The 17,804-nt window shown below is 36.3% G+C and overlaps 1 protein-coding gene across 1 annotated transcript in view; it reads left to right on the forward strand.

The window, feature by feature from the left end:
* ADGRV1 (adhesion G protein-coupled receptor V1) overlaps positions 1-17,804 on the forward strand; it is a 502,011-nt gene that overhangs the window by 72,289 nt on the left and 411,918 nt on the right. Inside the window, exons 26-34 of the mRNA XM_028091942.2 lie at positions 383-463; positions 1,841-1,980; positions 3,691-4,300; positions 8,669-8,884; positions 10,355-10,570; positions 11,233-11,477; positions 12,724-12,905; positions 13,714-14,525; positions 17,194-17,403. Coding sequence (XP_027947743.2) covers positions 383-463; positions 1,841-1,980; positions 3,691-4,300; positions 8,669-8,884; positions 10,355-10,570; positions 11,233-11,477; positions 12,724-12,905; positions 13,714-14,525; positions 17,194-17,403 — 2,712 coding nt within the window. The remainder of the gene's footprint in view (positions 1-382; positions 464-1,840; positions 1,981-3,690; positions 4,301-8,668; positions 8,885-10,354; positions 10,571-11,232; positions 11,478-12,723; positions 12,906-13,713; positions 14,526-17,193; positions 17,404-17,804) is intronic.

Consider the following 17,804-nt stretch of genomic DNA (forward strand, 5'->3'; position numbering starts at 1 on the left):
TAGTCATAATCATACAGGCCTAACTGTGTGGTTGTACACAAGCACAAATATTTTAAAAATATTTAAAATGTTAGAAACAATTTACATTTATTTTAAATAAGTGATTTAAAAAGACACTGGTTAAGTTGACAGAAATGGGAGATACCAATTACAACTTACATGGAGTATTTCCTAAAGCTATGGATGAATTTTTAATAAATTGGTAGCTTGATGAATGTTATACTTTTACCACTTCAAATAATTTATTTTCTATGGAAGAATGCATGTCATTGGGTGACTATTACTACATTTTCCTCTTTTCTGGATATGTTTTAAGAGCTCTCCATTTTCTCATTGTGTCAATGTGTATTGTGTGGGTGTGTCTCTGTGTCTCCTTGTGAAGTGACTGAATTCTTTAGGGTTGATGGCAGTGGTAGTGGTGACGGGGACATGGAATTCTTCCTTCCAACTATTCACAAGCATGGTAAGCAGCTGTTCCAAGGCCCTTTACTAGTCTGCATTTTATTTTAACTTTTCTTTTTAGAGACAACAATACTAACCAATTATTTACACCTACTATGTGCAGGTTCTTCACATATTTACCTCAGTAACCATAGCAGCAACTTTATAAAGTATTATTTGCTCTGTGGTACAGTTACCCAGCTAGGAAGTGATCAAGCCAGAATCAAGTCTTTGCCTGCCTCCAAAGCCCAGACTTTCCTCTGTATGAACTCAATACAGTTTCCTGATTCTAGTTGTAATAGAAATTTTGCTTGAATATCATTCATAAAATGATTTTTGAAAAATATTTTATATAGCTTTGAATATCTAAAAAAAGAGAAATAGAACATTTATATTTTTCTGTTAAATCCATCATGCTTATTTTATTTATAAAAGGAGCCAGCAGTCTTTATATGTAGCATTTAAGCAAAGCAGATGGGAAAAAAGAAATTGAAAAGACAATGGGGAGAATAAGTTGCCAGTCAGTGGGAGAGAATACTGAAAAGAGAATGCATTTGAAGTAGATTCCTATGCAAGCATGATTCAGCTTTTTACCTTAAATACTTTATTTTTGTATTGAGAGAAAATTATTTCTCAAGGGAGAAATTTTTCTAATCCTCAAATGTTCCTTTATCACAATTTCAGGTTTTATGTTTTAAGGTTAGAGCTCATGTTCCTACTCCTCTCATTCCTAACTTTCATCAATGCCTTATGTAACCACTGTATTTAATTACTCAGTTACTTTTGGAATTGTTCATTTTCTTGTCTGCATATATTAATACAACAAAAAGTTAAACATACTTCTTAGGAAAAAATTCAGTACTTCTGTAGATATTGGCACCTATTTAGTTACAAGATTGGAGTGTTTCAGTCCAGGGAAGGTAGATCTATAATATCATAATGTGATGAAAAAACAGGCCTAGAACTAATGCACATTAAAAACCAAGAATCTGTTCAGTCAGGTTGATGAAAATCATAGGAAAACTGTTTCATAAAGGTAAGAGTCATTTTGGCTCATGTTCTTCTGAGGTCAGCAAAGGTCGTGGGAGACTTTCCTCATATACTCTGTGTGGAAGAATGTTCTCTTTCATAGGGCAGAAAAAGAAAAACAAGTTTTCCTTATTCATCTCCAAGTGCTTATACAGCACTTGTATATCACATTGGTGCCAAAATAGAGAAAGGTCATAAAAGCATGAATATGTGTGGCAACCATTTGTGTCTGCCTTTCTTTCTAAAACAAATTAGAACGTACTCAATGAATGGTACAACTCTTTTCAAAAAGTTGTTCCTTGGCTTTTCCTTTGGTTTGTAAATTACTTATTAACATTTTCTTGCTATTTCTTGGAACTTATTCATGCAGCCAGTCTAGGAGTGGCCTCGCAAATTCTGGTGACAATTGCAGCCTCTGACCATGCTCATGGTATATTTGAATTTAGCCCCGAGTCACTCTTTGTCAGCGGAACTGAACCGGAAGATGGGTACAGCATTGTTCCATTAAATGTGAGTACAGTTTTCCCTCCACTCTTAAACACTTTCTGTTCTTTTAAAACTGTTTATTGTATTATGAAGGTGTCCTTTATGTTATTTTTTTTTTTTTCCTTTTTGGATACAGGGGAACGAGCCTAGTGGTACACGCAATACAAACTGATAATTGAATAGTGATTTGACGTTTGTCTTTGTATGTAGTTTTGCGTCTAAGTTTGTCTTATGATTTTGAGGAATCCTGACTCAGGAATATAGTAGAGCCATACAAGTATTATTTTATATAGGTTTTGTATTAATTCACTTAGGCTGTGGGAACAAACATCTCTTAAAGCTCAGAGGCTTAATATGACAAGGATTTGTTTTTCCACTCATGGTGTATCTCCAGCTTAACTTGCTGGCTTGTTAACTTAACTGGCTGTCACCAGTTATCAAGGGATCAAGGATCACAGTGGCAACATCTTGGCAGGTGCTTCTGTCTTCACGGAGGGGAAAATGTAGATGTGGAGAACTGCATCCTGGCTCTTATAGTTTCTTTCTGGAAGGGATTTGTAACATTTCCACTTATTCTTTTTTGGTCAAAGCAAGTCACATGGCCATGCATAACACTAATGGGTAGAAAAATGCAATCTTATCTCACCTCTCTCCCAAAAGGAAAGAAAATCCAAAACATTTGTGAACAGCATTAATAATGAAACTCTATATGGGTGTGTGTGTGTGTGTGTGTGTGTGTGTGTGTGTGTGTGTGTGTGTGTGTGTGTGTGTGTGTGTGTGTGTGTGTGTGTCTACTTCTTCCTTTGCTTTTTCCAGTTAGGAATTAAGTTGATTCTATTGTTAAACAACTGGGAGGAGCTAGAAGCTTGCTCAGCTCCCTCAGATTTTATATAAATAATGAAGAAAGATCACTCAATGGTAGATCTTCAGTAAATTTTTGTGGAGTAATCTGAACAACTTTAGAAAGGATAACTAATTATTCAAAAAAAGAAAAGAATTAAGGGAAAAGATTAAGCTTTATAAAATTCTTGTCTTGAATGTTATTTTGAGTTAACATTAATATTTAAAGCTATTTATTCTTAATATATTTTTGGCAAAAGTATTTCTTCTTAAGTATATTTTATCCAACTGTGGGAGAAACATGTTAAAGGAAATATAATTTTTTTCAAAAATGAGTTTTATGGCTAACTTTTCAGAAAATATCACTCATTTCTTCCTTACAATGAAGTAAATACCATCTTTGTAGTAAAAGCAGAAATTTTCATGAGCATCTAAAAGAAATTATTAATTTTATTTGCTTCATTACTAATATATGATTGCAGAAAAGATACAGTTATAGTTTAGTTAGAAGCTAAAAATGTTCAATGTGTAGCTTCATGCAACAATCACTTTTTAAGTACTGTGAGGGTCTTCAAAGACGGGTTCTAGAGGGGAGGGGTTGGGGGGATGGGCTAGCCTGGTGATGGGTATTAAAGAGGGCACATTCTGCGTGGAGCACTGGGTGTTATGCACAAACAATGAATCATGGAACACTACATCAAAAACTAATGATGTAATGTATGGTGATTAACATAACAATAAAAAATTATTAAAAAAAAGAATCGTATATTCTTGAGAAAAACTTGTAGAAAATAAAATAAAAATTTAATATCCTGCTATCATTCTATATTTACAAACCTCTAAATTAATGATTTTAATCCCTCTCAATACATTTTGCTATTAAATATTTTACAGATTATGAGAAGCCATGGAGCTCTGTCTCAAGTGACTTTGCTTTGGAGCATAGCCTCCGATCCTGATGGTGATCTTGCCTTCACCTCTGGCAATGTCACATTTGAGATTGGGCAGAAGAGTGCCAATATCACAGTGGAAATACTTCCAGATGAAGATCCAGAACTGGATAAGGCCTTCTCTGTGTCAATCCTCAGTGTCTCCAGTGGCTCCTTGGGAGTTCATACTAATGCCACATTAACAGTTTTGGCTAGTGACGATCCTTGTGGGGTTTTCATCTTTTCTGAGAAAAATAGACCTATCAAAGTTGAGGAAGCAACCCAGAATATCACGCTGTCAGTGATAAGGTTAAAAGGCCTCATGGGAAAAGTCCTAGTCACATATGCAACACTGGATGATATGGAAAAACCACCTTATTTTCCACCTAGTATAGCCAGAGCAACTCAAGGAAGAGACTATATACCAGCTTCTGGATTTGCTCTTTTCAGAGCCAATCAGAGTGAGGCAACCATAACTATTTCAATTTTGGATGATGATGAACCAGAAAGATCAGAGTCTGTGTTTATTGAGCTACTCAACTCTACTCTAATAGAGAAAGTACAGAGTCGCCCAAGTAAGTAACCCTTAGTGTGTTATTATTATTATGGGAGGTAAGAATCCTAAAAAAATAAATTAAGAATTGGGTATAGTAGAAAATTCTATAAATTAGCGAGCTCTAACTTTGAAAGCATCACCTTACAGAAGTTTATCTATAAGACAAATGGAAGTGGGACACTTGAAAACACAAAATTTTGTTTTAAAAGTCCCTTATGTTTCCAAACTAAATTGTTAAAAGCTTCTGTGTAATCCAGTACAATTGACCTCTAGTACTATTGTATTATATACTGTAGCTTCCAAATCATTCTGAATTCAACCTGGGGATTCCAGGGATAGTCCTGGTAGCAGGATCCTGAGCCTCTCTCACCTTGATCCACTCTGGAAGATTCCCTGATCCATAGAGCCTCTTTGGCGATGAGCATGTGGGTCGAGCAACTGCATGAGGGGACAGGAGTGTGTAGCAGTAAGAAATCCTGTAAATTTGTGAATTATTGAGAGTTGAGAAGGACTGGCTGGGGATAAGAATGAGGAGTGACCCACGTTGGGCAGACTATCTGGTGCAGCAACTTCTTTTGAAAAGTAGCAGCCACTTGCCCTGGAGTTGTGGCTCAGGGGCTTTGTAGAGAGTTGGGTGGCTCCTCATAGAGAGCACGCCTTGTGCTTGAGGAGCTGAGAGCAGTTATTGTGTTACAGCTTGTTCCTCTCCAAGAGGACAAATAAAAGGAAGAATCTAGATTTCCTGGAATAAGGGAACAAGTAAAGGAAGAAAGATTAGTGATATTAATTTGGTATCAATTTAACATCAGTTTTAGGGCAATATTTATAAGAAAACAAATAAAATCTTCTTAAGGAAACTGGAATTACATATTCCAAAAGTAAGATTCTAAGAGCTACATGTTGACTCTGTTTTGACATATAGAATAAGGTTTCTCATAAATAAATTTATTCACGTTACCATAATACCTGGATGGATATACTATATTGTGAGCAACATTCTTGTCCACAACGTAAGTAATTATGGTTCAGGATTATAGAAGGAAATTTACTTTATTTTTTTTTTAAAGATTTTATTTATTTATTTGAGAGAGAGAGAATGAGAGATAGAAAGCACGAGAGGGAAGAGGGTCAGAGGGAGAAGCAGACTCCCTGCTGAGCAGGAAGCCCGATGTGGGACTCGATCCCGGGACTCCAGGATCATGACCTGAGCCGAAGGCAGTCGCTTAACCAACTGAGCCACCCAGGCGCCCAAAGGAAATTTACTTTAAAGGACCACTGCTGCTAATATTAAATTCAGATTACAGTCAAGGTTAAAATTCGCACACAATACCCATCCTTTTTTTTCTTAACAAGATTTAGGATTAATTTTAGTAGCAAATGAATTGTAACAAAATCCAGTAATTAGTCTTATTGAGTAAGAATTGTAAAATAAAGACTAGTTTTCAAGGAACTCACAGTTTATTGAGTGAGATAGAAATAAAACCAGAAGGGATTATCACAAACAGCAGTAGCTAGGAGCTGTGGGTTATGGTGTAAGATAACTTATGTTCCAATATATAGTAATAAAGTATTGAATATAATCTTTTTTGGCCTCAATTTCCTTATTTATTATACAGAAATATCATGGGGCTTAAATATAATAATATATGTGAAAATTAATGCAGTATCTGGCATATGGTAAGCATTCAGTAAATACGAACAATTATTGTTAATAACATGGCATATGCAGAATATCAATGTGCTATGGGATAGGAGAAACAATTGACATGTATTTTATGCTTGTTATGTTCCTGGAACCATGCAGCACACTTGGAGCAGTTCGTAATAGGCATAAGGTATAATGTGAAATAATCAAAGAACAATTTTTTTAAAAGATTTTATTTATTTATTTGACAGAGAGACAGAGCACAAGCACGGGGAGCGGCAGGCAGAGGGAGAGGGAGAAGCAGGCTCCCCGCTGAGCAGGGAGCCCGACACGGGACTCAATCCCAGGACCCCAGGATCATGACCTGAGCTAAAGGCAGATGCTTAACCATCTGAGCCACCCAGGCACCCCTAAAGAACAATTAAGGGCAAATCTGTGTGATACTGACTAAATTTTAATAGGTAAAATCAGTGTAGGACCTGATAAGGTCTCTGTTACTGTACTCCGAGTATAATCATTAACTGAGGAAAGCAGTATGAGAAGACTGGTGATCAGCACCTGGGTAAGAGCATAGCACAGAATGAACGGTTTGGATAATTGAAGGTTTTATACCTGGTTTGATGAGCAATTGTATGTAGGGAGCAAGAGATTAGACAAACTCTTACAGGATGCCTCTTGATATGTCTACCAGGTACTAGCATGATACCTCATGTGACTTCCTGACCATCTTTGTGCCTCTGATTAGTCATTGGTAAAATGTGGACAATGTTACCTGCCCAATAGAGATGGTATAGGGATTAAATGACCTGATACAAGAAAAGTACTTAGAATAATGCCTGGCAAATTCTTTTCTAATCTAGTTGAATTTAATTATATCATATTGATTTATAATTTTTTTTATTTTAACTGATTTAATTTAGCATAGTCTGTGGGTCTCTATCATTGAAATTAAATGGTGTTATTGTTTTTAGATTAAATTGTCAGAAAATGTTAAATTTTATTATCACATATTTCCAAATACAGCAATTGTTAGAGATATTCTAAATATCAACTCAAAATTGTTTACTGCTAATAAGAGTTTGTTGATGCTTCATCTGTGTTAAAAGGTCACTAGGTATTTACCCCAAAGATACAAATGTAGGGATCTGAAGGGGTATGTGCACCCCGATGTTTATAGAAGCAATGTCACAATAGCCAAACTATGGAAAGAGCCAAGATGTCCATCAACAGATGAATGGATAAAGAAGATATGTGTGTATACACACACACACACACACACACACACACACACACACTGGAATATTACACAGCCATCAAAAGGAATGAAATCTTGCCATTTGCAACGACGTGGATGGAACTGGAGGGTATTATGCTGAGCGAAATAAGTCGGTCAGAGAAAGACATGTATCATATGACCTCACTGATATGAGGAATACTTAATCTCAGGAAACAAACTGAGGGTTGCTGGAGTGGTGGGGGGTGGGAGGGATGGGGTGGCTGGGTGATGGACATTGAGAAGGGTATGTGCTATGGTGAGCGCTGTGAATTGTGTAAGACTGTTGAATCACAGACCTGTACCTCTGAAACAAATCATACATTATATGTTTAAAAAAAAGGAAGAAGAAGAAGATAGCAGGAAGGGAAAAATGAAGGGGGTGGTAATTGGAGGGGGAGACGAACAATGAGAGACTATGGACTCTGAGAAACACTGAGGGTTCTAGAGGGGAGGGGATGGGGGAATGGGTTAGCCTGGTGATGGGTATTAAAGAGGGCACTACTGAATGGAGCACTGGGTGTTATACGCAAACAATGAATCATGGAACACTACATCAAAAACTAATGATGTAATGTATGGTGATTAACATAATTTAAAAAAAGGTCACTTTTTATGTTGTTTTCACAAGGGTGCTGGTTGGAATTGAACCTAGAAAATAATTTAGGGAGAGTTTGTGGAAGGTCCTAAATGCCTTCAAAACAAGCTTTGCTGTCTCTAAAATCAGTGGAAAGTGAGAAGAGAGCCTTGAAAGTATTGAGCACACTTTATTGTATCAGCATTGGGGATGGAGTGCCTGGGTGGCTCAGTTGGTTAAGTGTATCAGCATTGGGGTAACATTGAGGCTGGCTTTACATTCTGGATAAGGCAGTCGAATGACTGTTAACTAAGATGGGAGAAAGGAATGGGTTTGTGAGCAAGGACAGGGAAACAAAGAGGCAGTAATTTAATTACAGTATAATGATTTGCTGCTGGTCTTTGAGGACACAAAGCTTAATGACTTTCCTACTGAATTTTGTAACTGAAATGCTGTTTTTTAAAAATTTTATGTCATGCTGGTAACTAATTAGAAGAGCATAATCCTGTAGGTGTCATCATTATCTGTGTAATATTATGTAAAGTGATGATTAGTTACACTGTAATCATTTTTTGCCTTTTAACAAATTTCCAATACTTATTAAAATATTCCTGTAGGATGACTATTCCTTTGCTAAAGATTCTATAATAACAATCTCTCTAGAATGTAAAGTTACAAGAAAGTAGGGACTTCCTGTTTAATTTGTTTTTGTTTCCTCTGTGTCTAGATTAGTGCTGGTTCATAGTAGTCAGTACATGTTTTTTGATAGAGATAGTAGAAAAAAACATCAAATGTGAGGATTCCATTTGGCTGATGGAATCTTGCTGAGGTTTCCTGATGACTTTTGGCCGGTTGGTAGAATTTTGATACATTAGCTTTTCTTGTCTTTCAGTTCCAAATTCTCCACGCCTTGGGCCTAAGGTAGAAACTATTGCTCACCTAATCATCATTGCCAATGATGATGCATTTGGAACTCTTCAGCTCTCAGCATCAATTGTTCAAGTAGCAGAAAATCATGTCGGACCCATTATCAATGTGACTAGAGCAGGAGGAGCATTCGCAGATGTTTCTGTGAAGTTTAAAGCCGTGCCAATAACTGCAGTTGCGGGTGAGAAGAGACATCCAAAGGGCAGTGAAGTGTTTTGGAGGGAAATTACATCCTTAATTAACAAAAGCCACTTACAGATGTAGCTAGAAATATCTACCAGAAAGCAATAATTCTCTTGCATCTTTTAAAAGGCATAAATGTAGAGCTTTTATCGTGTATTTATGACACTGATTTTGTAGAATTTTTGAAAAATGTTAGCAAAACTGTATATGAATTTTAAAGTTAAAATGACCAAAATATGCACAAACCAATGGAAAGTAAACTAGGGAAAGTATTGTTAGGCTTTCTCTGTGTGTACTTTTTAGTTATTTGAAGGGGATTCATGTGTAAATGATCCTGAGGAATGCAGGATAAAATGTGCAGCCACATGGTCGCAGTGCTTGGCAACAGTCTTGCCTCTCAACCCATTTATCGTGCTTGTTTATTTATTTATGAAGAATGTGGAAGAGGCAATGGCTAGCATTAACTATTCAATGTAAGCAAAATGATTTCACTGCCAAATGCAAACATTAGGAGACTGCCTTTTTTATTGGTGCAGTTACAGCATCTAGAGGGAGATCTGCCCGAAAGCTATTCAATTAGAATCTTTCTAGCATGCACTCGAAGGAACATGAGTGTGAATGGATAGGATAACACGCTTGATATTTTGAAATAAATGATATTTGTTTGAAAAGATAATAAACCAGGCTCACCTATTCCCTTCGTTGGCGGGGGGGGGGGTTGGTGTACGTGTGTGCGTGCACGCATGCAGGATGGGTAGCTTAGAGGAATGTCTGACTGTCTGTAGGGGGCCCTGCACATTGCCTAACAGTGGGGATGAATCAGTGTTCTCAGAAATTAGCCCTTAGGCTTCATAAGAAGACTCTCTCCTTTCCCTTCCCACTGTTTGACCAGAAACAAAGCTGCTGCCAACCTGAGCGGTATGCAGTAGCAGCTTTTAATCCAAATTTTTAGGAAAGCCCATAGTTTCCAGCAATAACATTGCTGATGCCAACATGCCTGTATCTGTACAACAGTATAATGTATCTTTCTAGTGAGGTCAGAATTTTAGTTCTGTTCTTTGTTTTAAAAGATTGTGCACATTTTCTTTCTCTTTTGTAGATAAGGGGTTATCTTGTGGTAATGGATGACTCTATATATTTTTGTGTATGTCCATATCTGTATTATAGCTCTATCATCCATGTCTGTATATGACAAATAGAAGATATTATGTATACATCTTTCTAAAAATGAAAGGATAAACTTGAACACCCTTTGGAGGTCTTTTTCATTATTTTATGATCTCAAACCTATTTTTTCTGAGAAGAGAGGTAAAATCTTTTTGTTTAGAATATATGTAGTTAGTGTCCTCGCAAAAGTTTTACAAGTATATCTATGGAATTTGATAGGTCATAATATTTTACTAGTGTATGGCATGGTTCTTACCATATGTGGGAATAAGTTTTAGCATTTTGATTTTTATCTTTATAGGTGAAGATTATAGCATAGCCTCATCAGATGTGGTCTTGCTAGAAGGGGAAACCAGTAAATCTGTGCCAATATATATCATTAATGACATCTACCCTGAACTGGAAGAATCTTTTCTTGTGCAGTTGCTGAATGAAACAACGGGAGGAGCCCAACTAGGGGCATTAACAGAGGCGATCATCATTATTGAGGCCTCTGATGACCCCTATGGATTATTTGGTAACCAAACTAGTTTGTGGCTTTCTTTTCACTTGTCGATATAGATCATACATTTCTTCATTTTTAGAGATTTAGAATTAATTTGATCATGTTTCCCTTTTTAACCAGCTGTTACCGATATATGGGATATCTATGCATCCTCCATAGCAGTGGTTAGTGGTTATTAAAAAAAGAAAACGTCTTAGCATAAATACGGAAGGGACAAACTTTTAGGCTTGTAAGTCAGATCTGGCTTCTAGATGTGTTTTGTGGATCTTAGACAATTCTTTCAAAAATTAGTTTACATCAATTTACACAAAAATCTGGATTTCTGGGCTTTCTTGATTAGCAGGAAATCTGGGAACATTGAATCTCCATAGCATCAGTCGTGGGAGCAAAATAGCAGCGGCCTCTTTGGACCAGGCTTGCACTGTGCAGTTAGCTACAGAACTCAGTAGACCTACTTCCCCCATGACTGCTACATGCCTGACCGCTGTGAGATTCTGTTTGTGATTTCTGCTTCTGTCATAATGAATAATAATGTGGAAATTTTGGCAGTCCTGACCAATTATCACAGCATGTTACTCTGATTTTGGAGGTCTTAGCTATTTATATTTAGACTGCGTAAGGGAAAAAACAATCAGCTATTTTGTATTTGAAATTAACTTTGTTCTGCCCTTCAGGTTTTCAGATTACTAAACTTATTGTAGAGGAACCTGAGCTTAACTCAGTGAAGGTAAACCTGCCAATAATTCGAAATTCTGGGACACTCGGCAATGTTACTGTTCAGTGGGTCGCCAACATTAATGGACAGCTTGCTACTGGTGACCTGCGAGTTGTCTCAGGTAATGTGACCTTTGCCCCTGGGGAAACCATTCAAACCTTGTTGTTAGAGGTCCTGGCTGACGACGTTCCGGAGATTGAAGAGGTGAGAGGAATGGCCTAGTATAGAATGACACTGTAAATCATACCTTGTCTTATAGTGACTAGAACAGATGGCTGTTGTTGTGGCATTTATAGAGAATGTCAAGTTAATTATTTCTGCAAGAATTTTCAAAATATGGTAGTATAAAAGTGATTTTTATAGATAAAAACAATATTCTAGAAAAAGGTCTGGTCCATATCGCAGTACACGAGTGTTAATTTTTTGTATAGTTACATTGTATTTTCCCACATTTTCGTTAAATGATTAAATCTATATCTTTAGATATTTAACATGTATATTTATACATTTTTCCATATAAACTCTTCATTTGTTTGTATCCAGACTCCCTCTTAGCTTGAATGTGGGCCAGTCGATCATAATTAAATTTAGATTTTGATTTTCTACTTATTCACTTATTTATTCTTCAATAGTTTTGAAAATTTACTATATGACAAATACCATGCTAGACATATCTGCCTGATACTTATTTTTCATGATGAAGAAGCTAGGTGGCAAATAAAAATAGTCTCAACAGGAAAGTTGATTCATTACTAACATATATTAACTGAAGACAATTTTATATTATGAAATTCAAGTATTATGAAAACCTAGGTGTCATTAAGTTACTTTTAATAGCATTTATTCTTTAATAATATCAGATTTTCATAGAAGGGAAGTCCATAACATTTCATTTGAATGTTAATTGTGTTTTTCAGTTCTAAAATATTAGATATTAGTTAATATATATAAAACATTTCTCTTTTCCTTCTCTTTAAATTTAGGTGGCATTATGATCTGATGTCTTTTGTTTTAAATTTTGTCAGAGAATTTCCATTTAAGATAATGTGGGAAATAAAGCATAATAGATTAGCTACTTATGAAACATACATGCAATATTTTCCCTAAATAAAAAAATGTATAGAATCGACATAAAAATGTATCATTGAAATGGTAACTATAAACAAGGATCTTAAAATTGATTTATAAGATTATATACCTAAATATTAAGGAATTTAAATGGCCTGTTTGTTATGTATAATTGTGCATCACTATTAAAAGTCAGTAATGTATTATTCTGTTACATGTTGGATTTGTAAATGGGGGGAGTTCCTTTGAGTCCATTCATATTACATTATATTTGGTCCTTGTCCTTGTATGGATTATATGTTTGATTGTCCCCCACCTGCATCATTGTTATTTTAATTTCAGAACTGGGATTTTGTTAAGGATATTTTCACTGTATTTTTAGGTTATCCAAGTACAGCTAACTGATGCCTCTGGTGGAGGTACTATTGGGTTAGATCGAGTGGCAAATATTGTTATTCCTGCCAATGATAATCCTTATGGTACCGTAGCCTTTGTTCAGTCGGTTTATCGTGTTCAAGAGCCTCTGGAGCGAAGTTCCTGTGCTAACATAACTGTTAGGCGAAGGTATATGAAATAATGGCTTGCATCTGTGGGGGGATGGGTATTGTGTAGTGGGAAATGACCTCTTGTGCAATTAAATAATTTAGGTTTGGTGGTGGTTATATAATGTAAATTCTTTTATAGGTTTGGTAATTTGTTAATTGAATTATGCCTATTAATATGAAGAGCCCAATATATTTATCATACCTCTTACTAGTGAAATAGATAATAGATTATACATCATCGGGCTTTCTAACCACAGAAAATTATTGCTTTAGTCTATGATTTATTTGAATTAGAACTTAAATACAACTAGCTTCCAAATTAAAGAATATTCAGACGCTGTATGAAGTGGGTGGTTTTCAGGTTGTTTTTTCTCCGTGAGTGCGTGAGGCAGTGTAAAGTTCACCAAACTCCTTCAGAAATAGAAAATAAGGGGTCTTGGGAATTTGTGGCAAGAATTACATTTTCTTAAAATGCACGCATGCTATTATCATTATTACCTTGTTTCAGTGAAATCTGGTAATGAAAATTCATTTTCTAATTCGGTTTGATAATTCTGAAATGGATATAATTTGCATATCTTGCAGGGTATCTTTATAGCTTTGTTAAGAATAACTATTGCTTAATTGAAAACTAGCAAGATTCCCTTGCATGAGAAAATAAAATGTTGAAAGACAAATGTAATTAAGAAACATGGTTGTGTTTGTACTCTTACTTTACATACTTAAAAAAAAAAGTGAAAACTGCAGTCAGTATTTTCCTTTTCTGTGTAACCCACAGATTGCTTTGAGTGCTTAACCTGTCTTTTAATTGTCACTCCACGTTTTAGCGGAGGGCACTTTGGTCGGCTGTTGTTGTTCTACAGTACTTCTGATATTGATGCAGTGGCTCTTGCAGTCGAGGAAGGTCAAGATTTACTGTCCTACTATGAATCGCCAATTCAAGGGGTGCCTGACCCGCTGTGGAGAACTTGGGTGAATGTCTCTGCCATGAAGGAACCCCAGTATACCTGTGCCACTTTGTGTCTCAAAGAACATGCGTGCTCAGCGTTCTCTTTTTTCAGTGCTTCTGAGGGCCCTCAGTGTTTTTGGATGACATCATGGATCAGTCCAGTGGTTAACAACTCGGACTCCTGGACCTATAGGAAAAACATGACCAGGGTAGCATCTCTGTTTAGTGGTCAGGCTGTGGCTGAGAGTGACTATGAGCCTGTGATAAGGCAATGGGCCATAATGCTGGAGGGTGATGAATTTGCAAATCTCACAGTTTCTATTCTTCCCGATGATTTCCCAGAGATGGATGAGAGTTTTCTAATTTCTCTCCTTGAAGTTCACCTCATGAACATCACAGCCAGTTTTAAAAACCAACCAACCATAGGACAGCCAAATACGTCTACAGTTGTCATAGCATTAAATGGTGATGCCTTTGGAGTGTTCATGATCTACAGTGTTAGTCCCAATACCTCTGAAGATGGCTTATATTTTGAAGTTCAGGAGCAGCCCCAAACCAGAGTGGAGCTGATGATCCACAGGACAGGGGGCAGCTTAGGTCAGGTGACAGTCGAATGGCGTGTTGTTGGTGGAACTGCTACTGAAGGTTTAGATTTTATAGGTGCTGGAGATATTCTGACTTTTGCTGAAGGTAAGTGATGGTTCTAAATGGATTTTAGTATCCCCTGGCAAAGTCATTGTAGTTAATTTTTATGATAATGTTCGTAAGAATTCTTACTGTGTAGATTCCTTTTTTTAATATTTATTTATTTGATGGAGAGAGACACAGCGAGAGGGAACACAAGCAGGGGGAGTGGGAGAGGGAGAAGCTGGCTTCCCGCTGAGCAGGGAGCCCAATGCGGGGCTCAATCCCAGGACCCTGGGATCATGACCTGAGCTGAAGGCAGACGCTTAGCCTACTGAGCCACCCAGGCGCCCCTAGATTCTTGCTAATATATACAAGTGCGGTATGGTTTAAAAAAGAAGTTAGTTAGCTTGTTAATGGTTGACCCTTGACATACATAGGCTGATGTGTATCTTTTTTAGTTTATTAAAAAGAGAAGGTTTCCAGGGAATGTGTGGGTTTTATTCCTTTATAGTGTTGGCAATGCCTATAAGGAAACAAAGTCAACTCAAGGCAAGTTTTAATTTTGTAAGGGAAATTACCCAAGTTCATACTATTTATACTAACAAATTATTTTCATTGAAGATTTATCCTGATTTGTCTAGTATATGTAAAAAAGCTTCCCAGTTAATACTCAGTTTCCTAGCTACTGATATGTCTTACCCACGAGAATCTTCAATAAAAATAATATGTAAGTATAAATAGTATGAACTTTGATGATTTCATTCATATTAAGTTAAATCTAGGGATAGATCAATTTATAATAATGTTCTTGGGCTTGAGTGGGATAACTACTGTAAATTTTCATGAATAATATAGTCATAGATAACTTGGCCCACAGATTAAAATTAGGGTCACATTCACTGATTCTTTTTCAGGACTGGTTGAATCATCTAATATTTGGAAGTTTGGAAAGTTCATTTGTTTAAAATAATTATCTTTGGGTGGGGGAAAGGTATCTTTATTAAGATCATTGCTCAAATCCTGATTTGGGCAATTACGGATTCCATATGGTTTTTAGCATAGTGTTTTTCTTATTAAAAAAATGTATACTTATAAAAACCTCATGATATCCCAAAAAATGAAGGAAGTGAGTGTTATTCACAATTCTGTGTCATAGAGCAAATCATTGCATCTTTTTTTGTTCAACTTTTTTAGCGTATACTATTTTGGGAAACAGTAATTGGGGGTCATGATCATGATTCGTGTGTAGTATACTTTTTGAAATATCTAATAAGCATTATGTTTTAGAGTAAATTTTAAAAATAGTATATCACATTTCTATAATGGTTATTTCCTAGTAAATTATTTTGGTAATGATGGAATATGATATCCTCGGTGCAGCTGGCGGTACAGTTTGGTATTTAGTAACATTTCTCCTTATTTCAAAGGAAATAATGAAAATTTAATGAGGATGACTGGAGATGAAAATTTAAAGTTAGATTTTCCTGCAGCTTTAGTAACTACAAAGAAAGTTTTCATATAAAGTAATACCATTATAAAAATTAGTATTACCTTAAATTGTAACTTTAGCATCACAAAAATAGAATATATTTAATAGCTAACCTAGATTCTTAGATAATCTATAGTCTCTTGAGACAGTCTTGATACTGTGAATTGATGAAATGCAGCAGGGTCATGAGAGAACATACATTCATGTCCCCTTTCTTCTTTTTCCCACTTTTTCTCATCTCACCCTTTTGTCCTCTTTCCAAAAAGTGGCAAAGAATTAGGTGGAGGCTAATAGGCTGAACTGCAGAAGCCCTGTTGGGTTTAGGGGTGTTCACGGCTGCTGTATGTACTAGTGGGGTCCTAGACCAAATTAAAAAGTAGAATGCTTGAGCCTTGTCACTGTCACTCATCCCTTTGAATTCCTCTTCTGCCTCCTTCCTTCATTTTCCCACATCCTGGAACCTGGTATTTGATTCATTTAGTTTTCCAAAGACTCATCTCATTCAGGCCAGTTCTTTCACTCAGATTTTGCCATCCCTTTCCTGTTTGCCATTTTGACCACCATCCCCTAAGTGTTCCTGGTCTTTCAGGGACGTATTGGCTTGATTACCTGAAAAAAAATTATTCACAGGAATGCCAGAATGAGAATGAGACTCCATTCACCGAGAGAGAGCTGTTTCTCAACTGAACGTACCTTAGAAGTCTTTTCCCTAGCTGTGTCATTTTTCTAGGCTAAAGACCAGGAATAAAACTATGATTCTTTTCAATAATTCTACCCTTTAAATTTTTCCATAATTCAAAATGCCTTCTTCACAATCTGTCCATATTAATAAAATTTAGTGTTTTATATGTGAAGGGATATACAGATTAACATATAGCATTTGCTTGTAGTTACACTAATATTCCTCATGATATTCATTTACATATTTTTACTTAACTTTTTATTTTTTTTAAGGTTTTATTTATTTATTTGACAGAGAGAGACACAGTGAGAGAAGGAACACAAAGCAGGAGGATTGGGAGAGGGAGAAACAGGCTTTCCGCTGAGCAGGGAGCCTGATGCGGGGCTCGATCCCAGGACCCTGGGATCATGACCTGAGCCGAAGGCAGACCCTTAACGATTGAGCCACCCAGGCGCCCCTTTACTTAACTTTTTAAAGTGGAAGTAATTTTGGGCCTTTGTGGATTCTCTATGTTGGTGATTTTGTTACTTTGGTTTTTATTCCATTAATTTTTTTTATAGGTGAAACCAAAAAGACAGTCATCTTAGCCATTTTGGATGATTCTGAGCCAGAGGATGATGAAAGCATCATAGTTAGTTTGGTGTACACTGAAGGGGGAAGTAGAATTTTGCCCAGCTCCGACACTGTTAGAGTGAACATTTTGGCCAATGACAACGTGGCGGGAATTGTTAGCTTTCAGACAGCTTCCAGATCTGTCATAGGTCACGAAGGTGGGTTCCTTTTTTTGTTCAGCATATTCATTCTCTTTTCTGTAGAGGTCATTTTTTGCTTATTCTTTTAAAGTTTCCATTTTTTTTTATACTTTTATTATTGTGTAGAGCTGTGGATGTTAGTATGCCTGGAACTTAGCTGGGAGAGGGGTCTGTCATGAACTGTTTAAGTACTCAGGACCCTTGAGATTTTTGCTTGCTTCCCCCACTGGTGTGGTTTTAGGAACTTAGTCAAACTTGGGATGCTCAGCTTTCTCATTTATTAAATGACAAGCAATATTACTTACTTCATAGATTTCTTAGGATTAAATGAGTTAATGAATGTAAAGTGCTTATCACATTTCCTAGCAAGTTTATATGGTAGTGGTAGTTGTTGATATTAAACAGTGGAACATTGGCTC

Source organism: Eumetopias jubatus, unplaced genomic scaffold, assembly GCF_037043125.1.
Source record: "Eumetopias jubatus isolate StellerSeaLion01/CBP00866 unplaced genomic scaffold, mEumJub1_p1.0 scaffold_5, whole genome shotgun sequence".
NCBI classification, from domain to species: Eukaryota; Metazoa; Chordata; class Mammalia; order Carnivora; family Otariidae; genus Eumetopias; species Eumetopias jubatus.